The sequence below is a fragment of the Salmo trutta genome, chromosome 26, assembly GCF_901001165.1.
Source record: "Salmo trutta chromosome 26, fSalTru1.1, whole genome shotgun sequence".
NCBI classification, from domain to species: domain Eukaryota; kingdom Metazoa; phylum Chordata; class Actinopteri; order Salmoniformes; family Salmonidae; genus Salmo; species Salmo trutta.
This window is the reverse complement of record NC_042982.1, coordinates 980,751-1,006,464: the sequence shown is the minus strand read 5'-3', so window position 1 is coordinate 1,006,464 and position 25,714 is coordinate 980,751. Positions and strand designations below refer to the sequence as shown.

The window sequence follows — 25,714 nt, the reverse complement described above, 5'->3', positions numbered from 1 at the left end:
AGGTGTACTCAGCCTAAGTAGTAACTAAGTGGAAGTGCTGTTCTGTCGACGGACAGCAACAGAACAGCTTCTGTATGAAAGATAAAGGAGAGAAAAGGACTGATAAAATAAGAAGAGGGGATGAGTGAGTGTGTTCTGTAGGAGCCAGCGTCATTTTTGTTGTGTCACTTTCTTGAAGCGTCAGAAATCAAACCCTTTCTCCCATATCACAGGCACCCACTGGGTTTCCATCACATTTATTAAAATGTTTTTGGATGTCTGTATATGCTTGTTCTCTAAGAAAATCGCAAATAAAATGTTAAAGAAAAATTCAGTACAGATGTATTCTGTATAATGTACAGTACATCAATACAACAGTGAACATTACTATAAAGCATAGGCCTTGGGTCTGGATTTGTCTACCGGTACACTGAATGACAATACAATGACATCTACAGTAATCTTATTTTATCTATTGATTTGCCTTTATCTTACCAGGTAAGTAATTTAGAACACATTTCTTTAACAATAACAACCTGACCAATATGGAACAATGAGTCATGCAGCAAAGCAGACAAGTGACAATGTTACATAAGCAGACAATTCTTAAAAGCTCTCTACATCATCTCGCCTTTTGGTTCTTCATGACCCTCAGCATTCCAAGCTGTGACGTCCAGCTGATGTTGTACATTAGGCCTTGGCCATGACTGGACAGTGTGGCTGACCCATGCAAGAGCTCTGCTTCCTTGGACAGCCTGCTCATGCCTCGGTGGGTGACTCATCATCATCAGGGATGACCCCTTTCAGGTAGACCCTCTTGAACTCCTCAAACACCATGTCATCGGACTCACTGTGTTGAGTTAGCAACGATTTGAAGAGGTGGAGTAAGACAGGCACAGAGAGAAAGATGGGCAGAAAGAAAGGAGAGAGACAGGGGCAGAGAGAGAGGAGAGAGAGACGGGGCAGAGAGAGAGGAGAGAGAGAGAGAGAGAGGGACACAAGGAGACATCAGTATCAGTCCAAAGAGAAAGTCAGTAAGGTCTTTCACCACTGTCAGTTCTTACTGACATGCATGCTCACACATGCGCACGCACGCACATGCCCATAAACAGCGATGAGGACACAGTTTCGGAAAATTACAAATGGGACAAGGGAGGTTATGAAACTGGGCAGCGAAGCATTCAGTGACAGACACTTTACCATTTCAACTTAGCCAAGTCCTATTGGACTATGGGAACAGGAGGACGAACAGTGACACTAAATGAATGCAAAACAAAAGGATCTAACACTGAATAATAGGAGCGGCAGGCAAGCAGGAGGAATCACACCACAGAAATATAATCTATAGAACGGACATCCACAGTCAAGTCAAAAATCCGTGATCGGCGGACTGGTGGCAATATTGAGTGTACCCATGCCAGGAAGTAAAATGTTGACGTTCAGCATTACATTTTATGTCTTTCTATTTCTATGGATCACACACAAAAAAACTGGGCGTGGCATGAAATGACATCACAACACAACAACGTAAATAGAGCGGCTTACCCCTCCTTAGCTGTATAATGCAAACAGATCCAGGTACGGAAAAGGAATGGAAAGAAAGGGGTCATCATAAAAGGATAACATAAGAGAATGTCATCAGAAGAGATTGTGTCCTCTCTATATAGGCCTAAATGTAATCTGGATAGAGGCGTATTAGGTATGTGTGGACATTACAAAGCTACTTGTGAGCTTGTCTACACAGCAGTGGGGTCACTGGGGTGGATTTAGTAATAAGAGGAATCAGCAATAAGACAAGCTGATTAAATACATTGGCCTCTGAACACTGCTTGAAAAGGACTGCAAAATGTTCTAATAGAAGCTTGACAGTGATTGAAAGGTGTGCAGTAGACAGTTATTTAAAAGGCCAGAAGATTTTCCAGACTATGTGACCTGTCCAGGGAAAAACTCCCAGCCCTAGTCAGTCATCAAGGGCTCTGAGAGGGAAAGCACGGAGGGTGATGAAGGGAGAGTGAAGGGTGGTGTAGGTGGAGAGCTTTGTGAAAGACATAGTGGACATAGTGGACATAAAGAGAGAGGCTGGGGATTAAGAAGCCCTGAACTAACCTGGTTCAGGTTTAGGATGCATGAGCCGGAATGGAACCTCCACTGCAACCTCACTGGTACAAAAAATACATTCACAAAAATGAAAATAGGTATGACAGACTAACTTGATTTTTTATTACTGACTGAGTGACTGTACTGTAAAAAAAAAAAAAAATACTTTGTAATACTTTGACCGAAAAGTTGAGTAAAAAAAAGCCTGTGGAACCAGTTACTTAATAATATTTAGTTGAAATCAGACATACCTAGATCCCACCATCCTTTTGAGAATAGATCAGGAAAGAAGGTGATTAAATGAAGATTAAATGAATTATTTAGAATATTTAACATAGGGGCTTAGATTATGTTATGGGTGATATGCTATGGCTAGCTATAGAAGATTCACATACTCACCCAGAAGCATTGAGCCTAACCACCACTTTGTAGGACACAAGCATACCCTGCACTTCCTTTAGGACTTCCTCCTTCACACTGCAGGCAGGAGAGAGGTGGAGAGAGGGGGGGGGGCAGGTCAGAATTTTAGAGATCTTCTGCTGCCATCTTGTAAATGTAAACCAGTGTGAGATCTTAGAGCAGCAGAGTGTAGTTATGCTCACTCACATGCTTGAGGAAGCCAGACAGGTGTCTTCATGCTTCAGTTTCCCATCCAGAGCAATACCTCGTCTTTCCTTGTTAGCAGCCAATAGAGGAATGAGGGTGTACACCTTCTTCAGGGTTGTTCCAGAGGGCACTGTATCTCTGTGGGGAAACATAGGAAGACATTGCCTTATTTGTGATTCTACCATCTTGATGATGCAACTTTATTTGACCAAAAAACTAAATCACCAGCAATAAAGGTAGCATAAAGAGAAAATCTACACAGAGGTAGAAAGTTATTCAATGGGGAATGTATTTAATTAAGTCCAATTAAATTGTCTGAACAAGAGACTGATTGATTGATACTTACGAGGTCTCTTCTAGGGCAACTGCCCTTACATACTTGTCATTGGAATAAAGTACCACGTTGGTCACCTGCTCCACTGTAGAAGAAGGCAGGCGGAATGAACATATATAGTAGGTCACTTCAAAACACCACACCATCAAACAACAACAACATTCTCACCTGCAACAGTGATGTCTTTCAGTGATCTGCTGGAGCTGTTGTTGATGTCGACACTGACCTTGATTAGTTCACCATGGTAGTATGTCTGCAGGGAGAGAGAGAGAAAGAGACAGACCAAGCCACTATTAATCAAGTCACAAGCAAGTCTCAAATCACAAGGTCCGTGTCTCAAGTCGAGTCCGAAGTATAACGGGTCAAGACTCGAGTCCAAGTCGTTTATTCTAAGAGCAGGTCAAGTCGAGCCAGGTGTGCCCTTTAGCAAGGCACCAAAATCAACACCAAAAAATTGCTCCAGGGGTGCTGCACTGTGGCTGACCTAGTATTCCAAGCTGGGTTTGAAAGCAAGAGACACATTTTCGTAATCTGAAAGGAAAATAGAAGTATTCTTCTTCTTTGCTGGAATTGTGGATGCAGGGACTTATATTCCATAAGATCAACGTTATAGTATCATCAGGGGCGGACTGAAACAATAATTCATGCCGGGAATTTGACTCTAACCACCAAAACGCTAATTGTGTAGGCTAACCCTATTTGTTGATGTAACGGGTACCAAACTGTCAGGTGGTGGGTGTAGTTGGTGCATGAAGTCAGGCGCAGGAGAGCAGAGATGAGCGAACAACGCACTTTACTTAAGCTTATAGCACAAAGTAACAATACAAATGTGCGAACAATAACAGTTGTCACCAAACACGGGTGAAAACAGCACCCAGAATAAAACCAGACTGAAACATACCGACCTTAACAATCACACACAAAGACATGGGGGAAAACAGAGGGTTAAATACATGACCAGTAATTGGGAAATGAAAACCAGGTGTGTGGGAAAAAAGACAAAACCAATGGAAAATGAAAAGTGGATCGATGATGGCTAGAAGACCGGCGACGTTGACCGCCGAGCGACGCCCGAACAAGGAGAGGAACCGACTTCGGCGTAAGTCGTGACACAAACTAGTTATAAATTTGGCCACTATGTTCATCTGGGAAGAATTACAAAATACAACCATTTGGGACTGACCAACAAGTAGCCTATCTGAACACTGAGTTTAAAGGTATGCTATGGCTATGGGTGCACCCTCAAAAACTCACTAGGAATACACCAATCATAGCACATACAAACGTACAAGGCTAGACACACAAAACAATTAGCCTACACTTTTTAAAAAGAGAATGTGATATAGAGTTAGCTCAAATGTTCAAATGATTATCTTTATATTCAAGCATCAAGCATATCAAAAGTATCAAAAAACTTCCCACACACACATTCACTGTTAAACATAAGCTAAAACAATGTAAGTAAGTATAAAAGAAAAGTCGAAAAAGCACTCCTCTACAAAAAAATGTAGATTGCAATGTTCCCTCACTAGTGTCCATAAAGCCAACAGCACACAATAAACACATTTATACACTGAGTCAATGAAATTGAACATTGGCTACATAACTGCACGTATAATATGAAAGTAAAAAAAACATGCCTCTGTATACAAGCTTTAACTCACAGCAAATGTTATTTCCCCCATGTCAGCCTGTTAAGGAAGTGTCATAGCATAGCTACTTCAGAGTAACCAGTAAGTAATTACCACTAGTAACAATATAAGCAAAAAAAATTAGCCATGATTGTCGTCCATGTTTTCCAAGTTATATGCAGCTTCGTGTCTGTGTCCTCTGTAGCTAAGCCCACATTTACAAATAACTTTAACTACATCAATCACACGTTCCATGTTCCATCCTTCTCTTTCTGACCTGGTCCCTTACTGGCGAACATGTCGCTTATTTTGCAGAGTCTGTGGCAAGGGCCTCTTTTTTATTCTCTCCCTCTCTATTCCACCTTTCCTCTTCTGACTGTTCATTTCGCCGTGCGACTTGTCTAAAAAGTTATCTGTAGAGAAGCAGGTAGACGGTTGCTATGTGCGTCGAGGAGAGACCTGATGTCATTTTTGGTGTGCGCACCAGCAACTCATTCCTGCTTGCTATATTATTGCTGGTCAAGTTGACTATTCACCGCGGGCCAAAATGACCCTCAGGCCACAGAGAAATGTCCCGGTGCTCCCGATGGCCAGTCCGCCATTGAGTATCATGCATATTTTGAGACTATATAAACATATTCTAAACATGGAGTAAACAATGGAGCAATACAACGTAATATTTAGTGCTATGATGGGGGTAAACAGTTGTACAAAGCTCCTGAGGTATGTAGGTACAGTGTATTCGGAAAGTATTCAGACCCCTTGACTTTTTCAACATTTTGTTAAGTTACATCCTTATTCTAAAATTGACTAAATAAATAAAAAATCAATCTACACACAATATCTGATAATGACAAAGCGAAAACAGTTGTACATTTTTTGGGGGGCAAATGTATTACAAATAAAAAACAGAAATAACTTATTTTCATAAGTATTCATGTCCTTTGCTATGAGATTCAAAATTGAGCTCAGGTCCATCTTGTTTCCATTGATCATCCTTAAGATGTTTCTACAACTTGATTAGAGTCCACCTGTGGTAAATTCAACTGATTGGACATGATTTGGAAAGGCATACACCTGTCTATATCAGGTCCCATAGTTGACAGTGCATGTCAGAGGAAAAACCAAGGTATGAGGTCGAAGAAATTGTACGTAGAGCTCAGAGAGAGCATTGTGTTGAGGCACAGATCTGGGAAGGGTACCAAAACATTTCTGCACTATTGAAGGTCCCCAAGAACACAGTGGCCTCCGTCATTCTTAAATGGAAGAAGATTGGAACCACCAAGACTCTTCTTAGAGCTGGCCGCCCGGCCAAACTGAGCAGTTGGGGGAGAAGGGCCTTGTTCAGGGATGTGACTAAGAACCCGATAGTCACTCTGACAGAGCACTAGAGTTCCTCTGTGGAGATGGGAGAACCTTCCAAAAGGACAACCATCTCTGCAGCACTCCGCCAATCAGGCCTTTATGGTAGAGTGGTCAGACAGAAGCCACTCCTCAGTAAAAGACACTTGATAGCCTGCTTGGAGTTTGCCAAAAGGCACCTATCGGACTCTCTGGTCTGATGAAACCAAGATGGAACTCTTTGGCTTGAATGCCAAGCGTCACATCTGGAGGAAACCTGGTGCTTCCTGCTTTAATTTTTGCTTGAAAGCAGGAATCAGGAGGATAGAATTATGGTCAGATTTGCCAAATGGAGGGTGAGGGAGAGCTTTGTATGCGTCTCTGTGTGTGGAGTAAATGTGGTCCAGAGTTATTTTTCCTCTGGTTGTACATTTAACATGCTGATAGAAATTTGGTAAAACGGATTTAAATTTCCCTGCATTAAAGTCCCCGTCTAGTAGGATTGCCGCCTCTGGGTGAGCGTTTTCTTGTTTGCTTATGACGGAATACAGCTCATTCAATGCTTTCTTAGTGCCAGCCTCTGACTGTGGTGGTATGTAAACAGCTACAGAAAATACAGAGGAAAACTCTCTAGGTAGATAGTGGGGTCTACAGCTTATCATGAGATACTCTACCTCAGGCGAGCAATAGCTCGAGACTTCCTTAGATATCGTGCACCAACAGTTATTTACAAAAATACATAGCCCGCCGCCCCTTGTCTTACCAGACGCCGCTGTTCTATCCTGCCGATACAGCGTATAAACAGCTCATGATAAGCTGTATGTTATGTTGATAGTGTCGTCGTTCAGCCATGACTCCGTGAAGCATAATATATTGCAGTTTTGAATGTCCCAATATTACAGTTTTGAATGTCCGTTGGTTGTTTAATCTTGCGCCTAGGTCATCTATTTAATTCTCCAAAGATTGCACGTTTGCTAGCAGAATGGAAGGAAGTGGGGGTTTATTCGATCGCCTACGAATTCTCAGAAGGCAGCTCGCCCTTTGGCCCCTTTTTCTCCGCCTCCTCTTCACGCAAATCATGGGGTTCTGGGCCTGTTCCCGAGAAAGCAATATATTGTTTGAGTTGGGCTCGTCAGACTCGTTAAAGGAAAAAAAGGATTCTGTCAGTCCATGGTGAGTAATCACAGTCCTGATGTCCAGAAGTAATTTTCAGTCATAAAAGACGGCAGCAGCAACATTATTTACAAAATAAATTACAAAAAACGCTAATAAACGAACCAAAAAACACAAAATCCATCGGATGTAGTGATCACAATATAATAACCATATCTAGTAAAACCAAAAAGGCTGGGCCTAATATAGTGTATAAGAGGTCATACAATAAGTTTTGTAGTGATTCCTATGTGGGGGACTGCTGCGTATAGACAACACTACAAGAAACATACAAGGTCATACAAGGTCCAATTTTAAGTGGAAGATCCATCGGGCTTCCCACTGGAGAAGGCGCTCATCCATATTGCAGCATCTGCAGCTTGAGAAAACACGGTCAATGGCACATAATTTAAGATCAGTCACAGCATGATTAGCCTCATGAAAATGTCTGGCCACTGGTGATTTTAGGAAATTTCTTCAGATGGCACTGCAATGCTTATTGATGCGTAAAAGCCAATTTATGCTTGATCTGATATATATGTGTTCGGAGGCTTCGTATGGAGGGTGTAACGCAATAGCGGAGCCTCCGGAGGCACACATCGGTCATATCAAGAACTGTACCGCATCACTGTGCATCTCTCAAATTTTGTAATAATGCGGAGGGCTCTACATAGCTCTGCATTGGTTGGCGGGAGGTCCTGTATAAACACAACCTCACTTCCTTGACAACTTTCTTCACAACAGCTCTGCGCTTCTCCACGAAGCGCAAGAAGTTTGAATGCCCTGACTTCTGCAGAGGCCATATCACCATAAATGTTGAACGGCCAATGCAGACGTTGGATTGACCATGCAATGCCTTTTAAGCTATGGGACAAAAACTTCTCTCCCTACAATTTGTGCTGCACCCGATCCTATAACTGTACAGCAATCTGTTCGCTAGCTCACCCAACCTGTGTTGATTGACATTTTGCTGGTCCAATCAGAGTGGCGAGTGTGTGTTTCCCTAGCCAATGTGTTGCATTTTTTTTGTTGCGAGGGAGACAATCTCTGGCTGCATGCAGAGTAATCCATATAAACGCTGTGCCCCAAAATGAGTGACAAAACATGCCAAAACCTGGCCAGATTACATTTTAAGTCATCAGTCTCAAGTCAAAGTCGTCTCTCAAGTTATTTTATTTTCTATCATGTCGAGTCTCAAGTCATCAAATTTGTGACTCGAGTCAGACTCGAATCCAAGTCATGTGACTCGAGTCCACAACTCTGGAAAGAGAGAGTGAGAGTGGCAAACAGACAGACAGAGACAGTTATGACAGTTTCATTAGAGGTTTTGGTTTCATTTTCATTTGAAGAGTTTCATTCCAAAACACTATATATCCATTTTCAGACATTTTGGTAAATTAGCTTTTATTGTTTTAAAGAACTTATGAAAGAGACTGGTGTGTTTTTTTACCACCTTATCATGGCATGGTGTTGCTCAATGGCATTCATGTATTTGTTTGAAATCTATAACGATGGTTTCATTTCAGAGAGACAAATAAATCAGGTTTTGTTGCAAAACCCTACAAACACTTTTACACAGTCAAATGTGACAAATAACAAAAAAAAATGTACAAAGAACTGTACAAATTATACATTTATGACATCTACTGTATATAAAGTACCAGTCAAAAGTTTGGACACACCTACTCATTCAAGGGTTTTTATTTATTTTTAATATTTTCCACATTTTAGAATAATATGCTGAGCACTTGTTGCCTGTTTTTTTTGGTGTGTTTTGGGGCAGCAGGTAGCCTAGTGGTTAGAGCGTTGGGCCAGTAACCAAAAGGTTGCTGGATCGAATCCCCAAGCTGACAAGGTAAAAATCTGTCGTTCTGCCCCTGTTAACCCACTGTTCCCTGGTAGGCCATCATTGTAAATAAGAATTTGTTCTTAACTGACTTGCCTAGTTAAATAAAGGTTAAAAAATAAATAATCATTCACTCTGTGGTCCAACTCATCCCAAACCATCTCAATTGGGTTGAGGTTGGGTGATTGTGGAGGCCAGGTCATCTGATGCAGCACTCCATCACTCTCCTGCTTGGGCAAATAGCCCTTACACAGCCTAGAGGTGTGTTTTGGGTCATTGCTATGTTGAAAAACAAATGATAGGTGCAAACCAGATGGGATTGCGTATCGCTGCAGAATGCAGTGGAAGTGTGACAGGTTAAAGGAAATACTCATAGCCTGTTATACATTAAAAAGTATTAGTAAGTTCATAGTAGGTGAGGATCTTAAAACATCTAAGGTTAAAAAGATCATGCATTCTGTATTAGTTGATAGAGATTGATAACATTCATATAATGGTGTTAAAGTTAAAATCCATCAAGTGTACAAAGGGTAAGAATTGTAAAAGGAATGTGTAAACGTTATATTGATTACTTTATTTTGTGGTGCCTAATTGAAGGGGAAAAGTGTTAATCTGTGATCTACTAAATGCTCTTTAATCCATGAGCCTGAGATCGATTGCTCTGGTCTCCACCCAAGTTCGCGGGGAAATCGCGGTCTTTTCCTCATTACAGTAAAAGTTCTCATTGAGGAAACAATACCGTATCACTCTCGTGATTATTTCTCCCCTTTTTCAGGTACGTTATTGATGATAAAACAGAGTCATTTAAATGTAATAACTCGCTAACATGTCAAGAGTGTTTAAGGTGTGTCTTAGTAACATCTTGAGGAAGTTAAGAGTTACGTTTGCAGAGTAATATGAGCCCTGCTCGGTTGCAGCTAAGGCTAGCTTCGTTCTGAGAGTAGCTGCCATTTTATGTCAATCGTGAATGAACATGTGCGTTGCTAATACGATATTTTGCGGTGTTATTTGTATAATGGTTTTTCAAACACTTTATTGACTGTTGATAAATTGAGTTATGGTTTACTGAGTTAAAGCTTTGTGCTTGAAAGTTATATTGAAATTAGTGTATGTTTCAGTGAATTACAGTGTATACTGTTGTGACTTGAATAAGCCTTGTACCCTACAACACTAGCTCTTTCCTGTAGATCTGTTGTTTTGTAAAATGTGTTACTTTTGTAAAATGTGTTACTTTGGTAAAATGATTACAGTAAAAGTTCTCATTGAGGAAACAATACCGTATCACTCTCGTGATTATTTCTCCCCTTTTTCAGGGGCGTAACAGAAGCAATGCTGATAAGTGTGCCTGCAAAGCACCCCCACACCATAACACCTCTTCATCCATGCTTCACGGTGGGAACCACACATGTGGAGATCATCTGTTGACCTACTCTGCATCTCACAAAGACACGGCAGTTGGAACCAAAAACTCATCACACAATAGGACATATTTTCACCGGTCTAATGTCCATTGCTCGTGTTTCATGGCCCAAGCAAGTCTCTTCTTCTTATTGGTGTCCTTTAGTAGTGGTTTCTTTGCAACAATACGACCATGAAGGCCTGATTCACGCAGTCTCCTCTGAACAGTTGATGTTGAGATGTGTCTGTTAGTTGAACTTTGTGAAGAATTTATTTGTGCTGCAATCTGAGGTGCAGTTAACTCTAATGAACTTAATTATCCTCTGCAGCAGAGGTAACCACCCCTACCTCGTCACAACACAACTGATTGGCTCAAACGCATTAAGAAGGAAAGAAATTCCACAAATTAACTTTTAACAAGGCACACCTGTTAATTGAAATGATTTCCAGGTGACTTCCTCATGATGCTGATTGAGTGAATGCCAAGAGTGTGCAAAGCTGTCATCAAGGCAAAGGGTGGCTACTTTGAAGAATATAAAATGTCATTTAATAGTTTTGATGTCTTCACTATTATTCTATAATGTAGAAAATAGTGTCCAAACTTTTGACTGGTACTACAGTTGAAGTCGGAAGTTTACATACACCTTAGCCAAATACATTTAAACTCAGTTTTTCACAGACTTGTGGAGGTCTACAATTTTTTTTCAACTTAGTGTATGAAAACTTCTGACACACTGGAATTGTGATACAGTGAATTATAAGTGAAATAATCTGTAAACAATTGTTGGAAAAATGACTTGTGTCATGCACAAAGTAGATGTCCTAACCGACTTGCCAAAACTATAGTTTGTTAACAAGAAATTTGTGAAGTGGTTGAAAAACAAGTTTTAATGACTCTAACCTAAGTGTATGTAAACTTCAGACTTCAACTGTATATGTATATATTTTTTATGAAACAATACAGTAATATGAGATCTGTATGTAAAATATTAACATTTTAAATCTTGCCTTTCCAGGCCTGCTGTCACTCCCCTATGTTCAAAAGTTTTTCTTCTACAATTCTAGCCCATGGTGAGGAACTGATGCTGACTGATTGGTTTCTCTGAAGGACACTCACCTCTTTCTCCAGGCTGACCTGCATATGCAGGGGTTTGTCCGACATGAGGAACTCACAGGTGATCTCTGAGGACGGGATGGTCTTACTATCCCCCGGAGCGTACTGGATCTTACGGATGGCCAGACGCACAAAGCTCCTATGGGAGGCAAAGAGCAACAGTCAGTTGCCTGGTGGCTTGAAGAATTGTCATGCAGTATAACACTAGATTCTGAAATGCAATGACTTGGACCTGTAGTGCAGTAAACCAGAATACACAAATATCCAGAGTAACTAAAGACAATATAAACTCAGCAAACAAAGAAGCGTCCCTTTTTCAGGACCCTGTCTTTCAAAGATAATTAGTAAAAATCCAAATAACTTCACAGATCTTAATTGTAAAGGGTTTAAACACTGTTTCCCATGCTTGTTCAATGAACCATAAACAATTAATGAACATGCACCTGTGGAACGGTCATTAAGACACTAACAGCTTACAGACGGTAGGCAATTAAGGTCACAGTTATGAAAACTTAGGACACTAAAGAGACCTTTCTACTGACTCTGGAAAACACCAAAAGAAAGATACCCAGGGTCCCTTCTCATCTGCGTGAATGTGCCTTAGGCATGCTGCAAGGAGGCATGAGGACTGCAGATGTGGCCAGGGCAATAAATTGCAAAGTCTGTACTGTGAGATGCCTAACACAATGCTACAGGGAGACAGGACAGACAGCTGATCATCCTCGCAGTGGCAGACCACGTGTAACAACACCTGCACAGGATCGGTGCATCCGAACATAACACCTGCAGGACAGGTACAGGATGGCAACAACAACTGCCCGAGTTACACCAGGAACGCACAATCCCTCCATCAGTGCTCAGACTGTCTGCAATAGGCTGAGAGAGGCTGGATTGAGGGCTTGTAGGCCTGCTGTAAGGCAGGTATTCACCAGACATCACCGGCAACAACGTCGCCTATGGGCACAAACCCACCGTCGCGTGACCAGACAGGACTGGCAAAAAGTGCTCTTCACTGACAAGTCGCGGATTTTGTCTCACCAGGGGTGATGGTCGGATTAGCTTTTATCATCAAAGGAATGAGAGTTACACCGAGGCCTGTACTCTGGAGAAGGATCGATTTGGAGGTGTATGGTCCGTCATGGTCTGGGGCGGTGTGTCACAGCATCATCGGACTGAGCTTGTTGTCATTGCAGGCAATCTCAACGCTGTGCCTGTAGGAAGAGATCCTCCTCCCTCATGTGGTACCCTTCCTGCAGGCTCATCCTGACATGACCCTCCAGCATGACAATGCCACCAGCCATACTGCTCGTTCTGTGCTTGATTTTCTGCAAGACAGGAATGTCAGTGTTCTGCCATGGCCAGTGAGGAGCCCGGATCTCAATCCATTGAGCACGTCTGGGACCTGTTGGATCGGAGGGTGAGGGCTAGGGCCATTCCCCCCAGAAATGTCTGGGAACTTGCAGGTACCTTGGTGGACGAGTGGGGTAACATCTCACAGTAAGAACTGGCAAATCTGGTGCAGTCCATGAGGAGGAGATGCACTGCAGTACTTAATGCAGCTGGTGGCCACACCAGATACTGACTGTTACTTTTGATTTTGACCCCCCCTTTGTTCAGGGACACATTATTCCATTTCTGTTGGTCACATGTCTGTAGAACTTGTTCAGTTTAGGTCTCAGTTGTTGAATCTTGTTATGTTCAAACAAATATTTACACATGTTAAGCTTGCTGAAACTTAACTGTATCACAACCGGACGTGATTGGGAGTCCCATAGGGCGGCACACAATTGGCCCAGCGTCGTCCGGATTTGGCCGGTGTAGGCCGTAATTGTAAATAACAAATTTGACTTGCCTAGTAAAGGTTAAATACATGAAAAAAAACAGTATCCAGAAGTGGACTGTACTTTGGTTGGTGTGTCAAGTTGTTTGTTTGTGAGTCTGAACATACCGCTTTTCGATTTTCTCGTCTTGGTTCTCGGCACAGAAAGCCTTTACTTCGAACTCGACAGCGCAGCGCTGTGAAGAGAGAGGTTTAGAATTTAGAATACCATACAGTGCACATGAATTGAGCTGCTGGCTGTGTTACTCACCTTGCCCACATCGGATGGAGCCGGCTGCAGACACACAGAGCACGGCAGGTTGTCTGGGAACTGAAAGACACAGAAGACATCATCCTGTAAACTTCGGCAGAACAATGTCACACCCACAAAGTAATATGTCAGTCTGTTACAGTGTCACATCACTTCTTACTACTATGAGTCTGTTACAGTGTCACATCACTTCTTACTACTTCTTACTTTGTTACAGTGTCACACCACTGCTTACTACTGTCAGTCTGTTACAGTGTCACATCACTGCTTACTACTGCCAGTCTGTTACAGTGTCACGTCACTACTTACTACTGTGAGTCTGTTACAGTGTCACATCACTACTTACTACTGTCAGTCTGTTACAGTGTCACACCCACTACTTACTACTGTCAGTCTGTTACAGTGTCACATCACTACTTACTACTGTCAGTCTGTTACAGTGTCACATCACTACTTACTACTGTCAGTCTGTTACAGTGTCACATCACTACTTACTACTGTCAGTCTGTTACAGTGTCACACCCACTACTTACTACTGTCAGTCTGTTACAGTGTCACACCCACTACTTAGAAACTGTCAGTCTGTTAAAGTGTCACACCACTACTTACAACTGTCAGTCTGTTACAGTGTCACACCACTACTTACTACTGTCAGTCTGTTACAGTGTCACACCCACTACTTACTACTGTCAGTCTGTTACAGTGTCACACCCACTACTTACAACTGTCAGTCTGTTACAGTGTCACACCCACTACCTACAACTGTCAGTCTGTTACAGTGTCACACCCACTACTTACTACTGTCAGTCTGTTACAGTGTCACACCCACTACTTAGAAACTGTGAGTCTGTTACAGTGTCACACCACTACTTACAACTGTCAGTCTGTTACAGTGTCACACCCACTACTTACTACTGTCAGTCTGTTACAGTGTCACACCCACTACTTACAACTGTCAGTCTGTTACAGTGTTACACCCACTACCTACAACTGTCAGTCTGTTACAGTGTCACACCCACTACTTACTACTGTCAGTCTGTTACAGTGTCACACCCACTACTTAGAAACTGTGAGTCTGTTACAGTGTCACATCACTACTTACTACTGTCAGTCTGTTACAGTGTCACACCCACTACTTACAACTGTCAGTCTGTTACAGTTTCACACCCACTACTTAGAAACTGTGAGTCTGTTACAGTGTCACACCACTACTTACAACTGTCAGTCTGTTACAGTGTCACACCCACTACTTAGAAACTGTCAGTGTGTTACAGTGTCACATCACTACTTACTACTGTCAGTCTGTTACAGTGTCACATTCCTAGTTAGAAACTGTGAGTCTGTTACAGTGTCACACCACTACTTACAACTGTCAGTCTGTTAAAGTGTCACACCCACTACTTACTACTGTCAGTCTGTTACAGTGTCACATCACGACTTACTACTGTCAGTCTGTTACAGTGTCACACCCACTACTTACTACTGTCAGTCTGTTACAGTGTCACATCACTACTTAGAAACTGTCAGTCTGTTACAGTGTCACACTCACTACTTACTACTGTCAGTCTGTTACAGTGTCACATCACTACTTAGAAACTGTCAGTCTGGTACAGTGTCACACCCACTACTTACTACTGTCAGTCTGTTACAGTGTCACATCACTACTTAGAAACTGTCAGTCTGTTACAGTTTCACACCCACTACTTAGAAACGGTGAGTCTGTTACAGTGTCACACCACTACTTACAACTGTCAGTCTGTTACAGTGTCACACCCACTACTTAGAAACTGTCAGTCTGTTACAGTGTCACATCACTACTTAGAAACTTTCAGTCTGTTACAATGTCATACCCACTAATTACTACTTTTAGTCTGTTACAGTGTCACAACACGACTTACTACTGTCAGTCCGTTACAGTGTCACACCCACTACTTACTACTGTCAGTCTATTACAGTGTCACACCCACTACTTAGAAACTGTCAGTCTGTTACAGTGTCACACCCACTACTTAGAAACTGTCAGTCTGTTACAGTGTCACACCCACTACTTACTACTGTCAGATTATTAGAACGTTACATCCACTACTTACTACTGTGAGTCTGTTACAGTGTCACATCACTGCTTACAACTGTCAGTCTGTTAGTGTCACATCACTACTTACCACTGTCAGTCTGTTACCGTGTCACACCCACTACTTACTACAGTCAGTCTGTTACAGTGTCACATCACTACTTACCACTGTCAGTCTGTTACCGTGTCACATCACTACTTACTACTGTCAGTGTGTTACAGTGTCACATCACTACTTACTACAGTTGGTCTGTTACAGTGTCACATCACTACTTACCACTGTCAGTCTGTTAGTGTCACACCCACTACTTACTACTGTCAGCCTGTTACAGTAGTAAGTAGTGATGTGACACTGTAACAGACTGACAGTGGTAAGTAGTGATGTGACACTGTAACAGACTTACAGTAGTAAGTAGTGGGTGTGACACTGTAAGTCTGTTACAGTGTCACATCACTACTTACCACTGTCAGTATGTTACAGTGTCACACCCACTACTTACTACTGTCAGATTATTAGAACGTTACATCCACTACTTACTACTGTGAGTCTGTTACAGTGTCACATCACTACTTAGAAACGTTCAGTCTGTTACAGTGTCACATCACTACTTACCACTGTCAGTATGTTACAGTGTCACACCCACTACTTACTACTGTCAGATTATTAGAACGTTACATCCACTACTTACTACTGTGAGTCTGTTACAGTGTCACACCCACTACTTAGAAACTGTGAGTCTGTTACAGTGTCACACCCACTACTTAGAAACTGTCAGTCTGTTATAGTGTCACACCCACTACTTACAACTGTCAGTCTGTTACAGTGTCACACCCACTACTTACAACTGTCAGTCTGTTACAGTGTCACACCCACTACTTACTAATGTCAGTCTGTTACAGTGTCACATCACTACTTACTACTGTCAGTCTGTTACAGTGTCACATCACTACTTACTACTGTCAGTCTGTTACAGTGTCACATCACTACTTAGAAACTGTGAGTCTGTTACAGTGTCACACCCACTACTTAGAAACTGTGAGTCTGTTACAGTGTCACACCCACTACTTAGAAACTGTCAGTCTGTTATAGTGTCACACCCACTACTTACAACTGTCAGTCTGTTACAGTGTCACACCCACTACTTACAACTGTCAGTCTGTTACAGTGTCACACCCACTACTTACTAATGTCAGTCTGTTACAGTGTCACATCACTACTTACTACTGTCAGTCTGTTACAGTGTCACATCACTACTTACTACTGTCAGTCTGTTACAGTGTCACATCACTACTTACTACTGTCAGTCTGTTACAGTTTCACACCCACTACTTAGAAACTGTCAGTCTGTTACAGTGTCACACCCACTACTTACTACTGTCAGTCTGTTACAGTGTCACACCCACTACTTACTACTGTCAGTCTGTTACAGTGTCACACCCACTACTTAGAAACTGTCAGTCTGTTACAGTGTCACATCACTACTTACTACTGTCAGTCTGTTACAGTGTCACACCCACTACTTAGAAACTGTCAGTCTGTTACAGTGTCACACCCACTACTTACTACTGTCAGTCTGTTACAGTTTCACACCCACTACTTACTACTGTCAGTTTGTAACAGTGTCACATCGCTACTTACTACTGTCAGCGTGTTACAGTGTCACACCCACTACTTACTACTGTCAGATTATTAGAACGTTACATCCACTACTTACTACTGTGAGTCTGTTACAGTGTCACATCACTACTTACAACTGTCAGTGTGTTACAGTGTCACATCACTACTTACCACTGTCAGTCTGTTACAGTGTCACACCCACTACTTAGAAACTGTCAGTCTGTTACAGTGTCACACCCACTACTTACTACTGTCAGTCTGTTACAGTTTCACACCCACTACTTAGAAACTGTCAGTCTGTTACAGTGTCACACCCACTACTTACTACTGTCAGTTTGTAACAGTGTCACATCGCTACTTACTACTGTCAGCGTGTTACAGTGTCACACCCACTACTTACTACTGTCAGATTATTAGAACGTTACATCCACTACTTACTACTGTGAGTCTGTTACAGTGTCACATCACTACTTACAACTGTCAGTGTGTTACAGTGTCACATCACTACTTACCACTGTCAGTCTGTTACCGTGTCACACCCACTACTTACTACAGTCAGTCTGTTACAGTGTCACATCACTACTTACTACAGTTGGTCTGTTACAGTGTCACATCACTACTTACCACTGTCAGTCTGTTACCGTGTCACATCACTACTTACTACTGTCAGTGTGTTACAGTGTCACATCACTACTTACTACAGTTGGTCTGTTACAGTGTCACATCACTACGTACTACAGTTGGTCTGTTACAGTGTCACATCTCTACTTACCACTGTCAGTCTGTTACAGTGTCACACCCACTACTTACTACTGTCATTGTGTTAGTGTCACATCACTACTTACCACTGTCAGTCTGTTACAGTGTCACACCCACTACTTACTACTGTCAGATTATTAGAACGCTACATCCACTACTTACTACTGTGAGTCTGTTACAGTGTCACAGCACTACTTACTACAGTTGGTCTGTTACAGTGTCACATCACTACTTGCAACTGTCAGTCTGTTACAGTTTCACACCCACTACTTAGAAACTGTGAGTCTGTTACAGTGTCACACCACTACTTACAACTGTCAGTCTGTTACAGTGTCACACCCACTACTTAGAAACTGTCAGTCTGTTAGTGTCACATCACTACCTAGAAACGTTCAGTCTGTTACAGTTTCACACCCACTACTTACTACTGTCAGTCTGTTACAGTGTCACACCCACTACTTAGAAACTGTGAGTCTGTTACAGTGTCACACCCACTACTTAGAAACTGTCAGTCTGTTACAGTGTCACACCCACTACTTAGAAACTGTGAGTCTGTTACAGTGTCACACCCACTACTTAGAAACTGTCAGTCTGTTACAGTGTCACACCCACTACTTACAACTGTCAGTCTGTTACAGTGTCACATCACTACTTACTACTGTCAGTCTGTTACAGTGTCACATCACTACTTACTACTGTCAGTCTGTTACAGTGTCACATCACTACTTACTACTGTCAGTCTGTTACAGTGTCACACCCACTGCTTAGAAACTGTCAGTCTGTTACAGTGTCACACCCACTACTTAGAAACTGTCAGTCTGTTATAGTGTCACATCCACTACTTACTACTGTCAGTCTGTTACAGTGTCACACCCACTACTTACTACTGTCAGTCTGTTACAGTGTCACACCCACTACTTACTACTGTCAGTCTGTACAGTGTCACATCACTACTTACCACTGTCAGTCTGTTACAGTGTCACACCCACTACTTACTACAGTCAGTCTGTTACAGTGTCACATCACTACTTACTACAGTTGGTCTGTTACAGTGTCACATCACTTACTTACCACTGTCAGTCTGTTACCGTGTCACACCCACTACTTACTACTGTCAGTCTGTTACAGTGTCACATCACTACTTACTACTGTCAGTGTGTTACAGTTTCACATCACTACTTACTACTGTCAGAATATTAGAACGTTAGATCCACTACTTACTACTGTGAGTCTGTTACAGTGTCACATCACTTTCCTGGGCCCTACTGTCAGAATATTAGAACGTCACATCCACTACTTACTACTGTGAGTCTGTTACAGTGTCACGTCACTACTTACTACTGTCAGTCTGTTACAGTGTCACATCACTACTTACTACAGTTGGTCTGTTACAGTGTCACATCACTACTTACTACAGCCAGTCTGTTACAGTGTCACATCACTACTTACTACTGTCAGTGTCACATCCACTACTTCCAGATGTACTAACTTAATCTGATCACTCTGTTGGATCAGATCATTTCCCTGTGTAGCAGGAAATGCTAATTGTAATGTATTCAAGCTTTAAAAATGCTTCTAAAGTTTGTAATTTCCACTTTTAAACGTCAGAAAAATCAACCAAAAAATGTCCATTCATTATAATCCACATAATAATTCACATTTCCTGTTGTTGGGGGATTGTTATCCTGCTGTGAGAAACTGGTCAATTGAAGATATACATACTGTATGGACTATTGTCAGTATGTTGCAATGTTACATCCACTATTTGCTACAGTTTATTGTAATCTTCCTTATTAGGACTTTTTTCTGAGCATCTGACCTGACCAGGAAAAGCTCTAGGTCTTTCCTGGGCCCGATGTCTTTCCTGATCAGGTCATGTGGTCAGGAAATACTGCTGGGCGTTAGGGAATCCGTACAGGTTACTGATGCTAAATGTAGTAGAGGTAAAATGCACATTTATTTCTGGCATCATGTGTAATATTAGGAGCATTATGCACCCCAAACATCTGAGGGAGCACAAAGTACATGAGGATGGCTGGGGAGTGGTCTCAAGGGGGCAAGCCCCCCCTGTCTGTACATTTGAGTATTTAGCATTTTTCAAAAACCTGAAACAGCTTTTTCCTATAATCTAGAGCCATAATCATTATGCGTAATTCTATGTAAAAAATAATATATATACTTTTTCTGCATATCTGCTCAAATCTGGGTAAAAGATCGAAAGGAATGTGAGTCTTATTCAGAACATTTATTTTCTAAAGCCTACCAACCTTGCCAGCTGGCATGCCAGCTAAGGTAGTTAGACAAGCTAGCTACTCTAACTTGATTGATAGCCTGAAATGGTTTCTTGGTAGCTAGTTATGAGGTTGGGAGATTGGGAACCTACAGTTGAAGTCGGAAGTTTACATACACTTATGTTGGAGTCATTAAAACTCATTTTTCAACCACTCCACAAATTTCTTGTTAATAACAAACCATAGTTTTGGCAAGTCGGTTAGGACATCTACTTTGTGCTTTTTTGCATTTTTACAACAATTGTTTGCAGACGGATTATATTCACTTATAATTCACAGTACCACAATTCCAGTGGGTCAGAAGTTTACATACACTAAGTTGACTGTGCCTTTAAACAGCTTGGAAAATTCCAGAAAATGATTTAATGGCTTTAGAAGCTTCTGATAGGCTAATTGACATAATTTGAGTCAATTGGAGGTGTACCTGTGGATGTATTTCAAGGCCTACCTTCAGACTCAGAGCCTCTTTGCAAAACATCATGGGAAAATCAAAAGAAATCAGCCAAGACCTCAGAAAAAAAATGTAGACCTCCACAAGTCTGGTCCATACTTGGGAGCAATTTCCAAACGCCTGAATGTTCCACGTTCATCTGTACAAACAATAGTACGCAAGTATAAACACCATGGGGCCACGCAGCCGTCATACTGCTCAGGAAGGAGTTCTAGTTCTGTCTCCTAGAGATGAGCGTACTTTGGTGCAAAAAGTGCAAATCAATCCTAGACATTGTGGCAAAATGGCTTAAGGACAACAAAGTCAAGGTATTGGAGTGGCCATCACAAAGCCCTGACCTCAATCCTATAGAAGATTTGTGGGCAGAACTGAAAAAGTTTGTGCGAGCAAGGACGCCTACAAACCTGGCTCAGTTACACCAGCTCTGTCAGGAGGAATGGGCCAAAATTCACCCAACTTATTGTGGGAAGCTTATGGAAGGCTACCCGAAATGTTTGACCCAAGTTAAACAATTTAAAGGCAATGCTACCAAATACTAATTGAGTGTATGTAGACTTCTGACCCACTGGGTATGTGATGAAAAAAATAAAAGCTGAAATAAATCACTACTATTATTCTCACTTAAATCGCTCTACTAAATCACTCTACTACATTTCACATTCTTCAAATAAAGTGGTGATCCTAACTGACCTAAGACAGGGAATTTTTGCTAGGATTAAATGTCAGGAATTGTGAAAAATTGAGTTTAAATGTATTTGGCTAAGGTGTATGCAAACTTCCAACTTCAACTGTAAATGGGCTAGCTGAAGCCAACTTCATAAAAGTGCTAGGTGGTTAGTAGTATTACAGAGAAACAACAACAGAAAATGGAACATTAATATTTAATATTTTTTAAACAGGATAAACCTGAGGGCACGAGCCCCTGTGCCCCCTATGGGCATGACGCCTCTGTGTACTGTGTGTTTGTGGTGCAGGGTGAAGTTGCCCCTAGATGTGATCTTGGGCCAGTTTAGAATTTTCCCCAGTAATGGTTAAGGTTAGGATTTTGGGAAGGGAAGCTGATCCTAGATCTGTACCTAGGGTACACTTCACCCCGAAGCATGTGTCTGCTCTCAGTCACCTCAAAGAAGAAGGGAATGGCATTGTCTCCCAGCTTGCGCAGTAGCTTCTCCTGCATCTTGGTGTGTATGCTCCTTTCCTTGTCCTGCAGTTCGGGGTAAACCTGGCGGGTGGTCAGAAAGATGTCCCTGCGGAAGGCCACACCCATCACGTCCATGTCATCTCTGCCATACCGGAACGTGCAGGACAGCATGACAAACACTATGGGGCACAAGTAGTAAACAACAATGTCTTCACTGCTTTTTTATAGACAGTTACATTCATTCCTAGGGACAACGTAACCTTACTAGGAAAAACTTGGTGCCCTATTCATAGGCTATAACTAGGGCACAGGGATTTTCCTATAGTGAAATCACATGATCAGGAAAAACTCCTGGCCCCTCTTCATTCCTAATTTACAAAGCTGACATGAGTTCAAATGTTGAAAAACCAACCTTTCTTTCCTTTGACCTGTACAGGGTCGATCAGCACAACGCCATCTGATTCATACAGGGGAGAGAAATAGCCCGTGAGCATGACAAAAGCATAAGGCAAAAACATCCAAATAGAACCAAGGCCATCCCTTCCCTGAAATGGTTTGGTTTCTCGGTCACACACTCACCAACAGGGTCGATAGAGTCACAGTGATCCACAAAGTCCCTCTTGGCCATGTACACCCCAACCTATGACAGATCAGACCTGAGACTTTACCAATGGTAATGACAAACGGCCCTGCACATAGTCTATGTTGTTGTCGTTGTCACCAACTGCTTGCAAATACAAACAAACAAACAGGAGCAAAAAACATGGACATAGATGCCAAGCACGGGCAGATGGATAGGAAAAAAACAAAATGAATACTTTTTTTTTTAAGACAACTCTGGTACTGTCTATGCTGGCCTTAGGAGGGATACTCACCGACTTATCACGGGAGAGTTTCTTGAAGATAACATGTTTAGGGCTCATGGTTGTTGTCTCTGAAATCTACAGAAGAAATTACATTGTCACTACAAATGCGGCTGACTGACATAGAATCAAATAAGGGCTGATGTTTGATTGGCGGCCGTCTTTATTCGATATCTGCAGGCATAGATACAAATCTGACTCAGTCTATCAGTGTCATGGCAATAAAACACAAAATGGCTGCTGAAAACAGGTTAAAGCATCCAGCATTCTAGTTCTAAAAACCCCATCATATGATATCATCAACTCAATTTTCTCTCTTTGTACTAATAGTTTGCCTCTTCACCTGGCATTGCTATTTTCTCAATACCAATCTAGGGAAGTTGCTGCATTGTATCATAACTACCTTATAATTGCTACACAAACATGCTTAACCACCTATCTTCCCCACACCTGACCTATACAGTAGAAATGCCACTTGGGCAGGTTGACTGACCTGCAGTTGTGGTCCTGGACGTGTAGGGGTCAGCTGCAGGTAACACTAGTGTACCATGCACAACAATGTGGCTGCATTTATGATCTGTGTGGGTGCTGCTGACCCCCCCCTCGACTCTGCCTCATCTCAAGCTAGAAATTGCCCTTAAGTACAGATCTAGGATAAGTTCACCCTCCATGAATCCTATTCTAAACCACTATGGAGTAAAATGTTCAAACTGACCATAGATCAGTTTCTAGGGGCAACTTCATCCCACCTCAGGTCCTCCCTGTCACGCCTCCCTCGGGATAAAGCAGGAGTTTAGTTACTAATTGGATCGTCAGCTCCTTTCCGTCAGCTTGATTAAGGGCCAAGATCTGAAGCACGAGGATCTAATCCTTACACATGTACAGTACGCCTAACCAGCAGACTGGTCGTACACACTGGCAGCGTTCCAGGTTGACTACATTGCGGAGGTATGCCACATCTCACAACACCTGGATAGGTGTTTAACATATACATTAACCACATCAGCTAGTAATCTGATGCCCGACTGCACAGTTGATGACATGCATGCAACCATTAGTTGATGCAATGCAACTACTGCAATGTAGTCGGCCTGGAACGCGACCTCTGACTGAGCTTGAGCCACTCTACTACTACAGTGCCTTCAGAAAGTATTCACACCCCTTGACTTTTTCCACAATGTGTTGTGTTAAAGCCTGAATTGAAAATTGATTAATTTAAGATGTTTTTTTTTCACTGCCCTACACACAATACCCCATAATGTCTAAGTGGAATTATGTTTTTAATTTTTTTTTACAAATAAATAAAAAATGTAAAGCTGAAATGTATCGAGTCACAATGTATTCAACCCCTGTCTTATGGCAAGCCTAAATAAGTTCAGGAGTAAAAATGTGCTTAACAAGTCACATAATAAGTTGCATGGACTCACAGTGTGTGCAATAATAGTGCTTAACATGATTTTTTAATGACTACCTCATCTCTCTACCCCACATATACACCTGTAAGGTCCCTCAGTCGAGCAGTGAATTTAAAACACAAATTCAACCACAAAGATCAGGGAGGTTTTCCAATGCCTCGCAAAGATGGGTGGATGCATACATTTTTTTAAAGACATTGAATATCCCTGATTAATTACACTTTGGATGGTGTATCAACACACCCACTCACTACAAAGATACAGGCGTCCTTCCTAACCTAGTTGGCGGAGAGGAAGGAAACCACTCAGGGATTTCTCCATGAGGCCAATGGTGACTTTAAAACAGTTACAGAGTTCAACTAATGGCTGTGATAGGAGAACTGAGGATGGATGAACAACATTGTAGTTACTCCACATACTAACCTACTTGACAGAGTGGAAAGAAGGAAGCCTGTACAGAACACAAATATTCCAAAACATGCATCCTGTTTGCAACAAGGCACTAAAGTAATAGTGCAAAAAATGTTGCAAATCTATTCACTTTTTGTCCAGAATAAAAATATTTTCAAGCATAGTGGTGGCTGCATCATGTTATGGGTATGCTTGTAATTGCTAAGGACTGGGGAGTTTTTCAGGATAAAAAAGAAATTAAATGGAACTAAGCACAGACAAAATCCTAGAGGAAAACCTGGTTCAGTCTGGGGAAATGAATTCACCGTTCAGTAGGACAATAACCTAAAACACAACGCCAAATCTACACTAGAGTTGTTTACCAAAAAGACAGTGAATGTTCCTGAGTGGGCGAGATACAGTTTTGACTTAAATCTACTTGAAAATCTATGGGAAGACTTGAAAAGGCAGCAGCTACTCTTGCTGGGGTCCAGCAACATTAAGGCAGTTATATACAATTTTAAACATTACATGCCATTACATTTCATAACACTTTACCCAATACATTTAGTGTGTTCCCTCAGGCCACTACTCCACTATTACATATTTACAATATAACATCCATGTGTACGTGTGAAGTGTGTGTCTTATGTGTATGTGTGTCTGTTCAGTCCCCGCTGTTCCATAAGGTGTATTTTTTTATGTTTTTTTAAAAACTGATTCTATTGCTTGCATCAGTTACCTGATGTGGAAAAGAGATCCATGTAGCCATTTCACTATGTAGTACTGTGCGCCTCCCATAGTCTGTTCTTGACTTAGTGATTGTGAAGAGACCTTGGGTGGCATGTCTTGTGGGGTATGCATGGGTGTCCGAGCTTCTGCTAGTAGTTTAAACAGACACCTTCATTAATGTCAACACTTCTTACAAAAACAATTAGTGATGAAGTCAATCTCTCCTCCACTTTGAGCCATGAGAGAATAACATGCATTGTATTAATGTTAGCTCTACTGTTCAGCCATGCTGCCATGTTCTGAGACAATTGCAATTTTCCTGAGTCCCTCTTTGTGGCATCTGACCACACGACTGAACAGGTGCAACAAAACTAGAGTCTGTAGGACCTGACTTG

The 25,714-nt window shown here is 41.8% G+C and overlaps 1 protein-coding gene across 1 annotated transcript; it reads right to left on the bottom strand.

The window, feature by feature from the left end:
- Positions 1-220: 220 nt before the first annotated feature.
- LOC115162854 (S-arrestin) lies at positions 221-23,353 on the bottom strand. Its single transcript, XM_029714295.1, has 16 exons — positions 23,276-23,353; positions 22,795-22,860; positions 22,499-22,559; positions 22,332-22,376; positions 21,899-22,098; positions 13,589-13,648; positions 13,447-13,514; positions 11,502-11,637; positions 3,185-3,269; positions 3,029-3,101; positions 2,683-2,820; positions 2,476-2,553; positions 2,328-2,342; positions 2,086-2,138; positions 1,525-1,534; positions 221-829 (listed from the first exon to the last, which is right to left on the bottom strand). The coding sequence occupies exons 2-16, from the start codon at positions 22,840-22,842 to the stop codon at positions 739-741; spliced, it is 1,161 nt and encodes a 386-aa protein (XP_029570155.1). The 5' UTR covers positions 22,843-22,860; positions 23,276-23,353; the 3' UTR covers positions 221-738.
- Between the last annotated feature and the right edge of the window lie 2,361 nt (positions 23,354-25,714).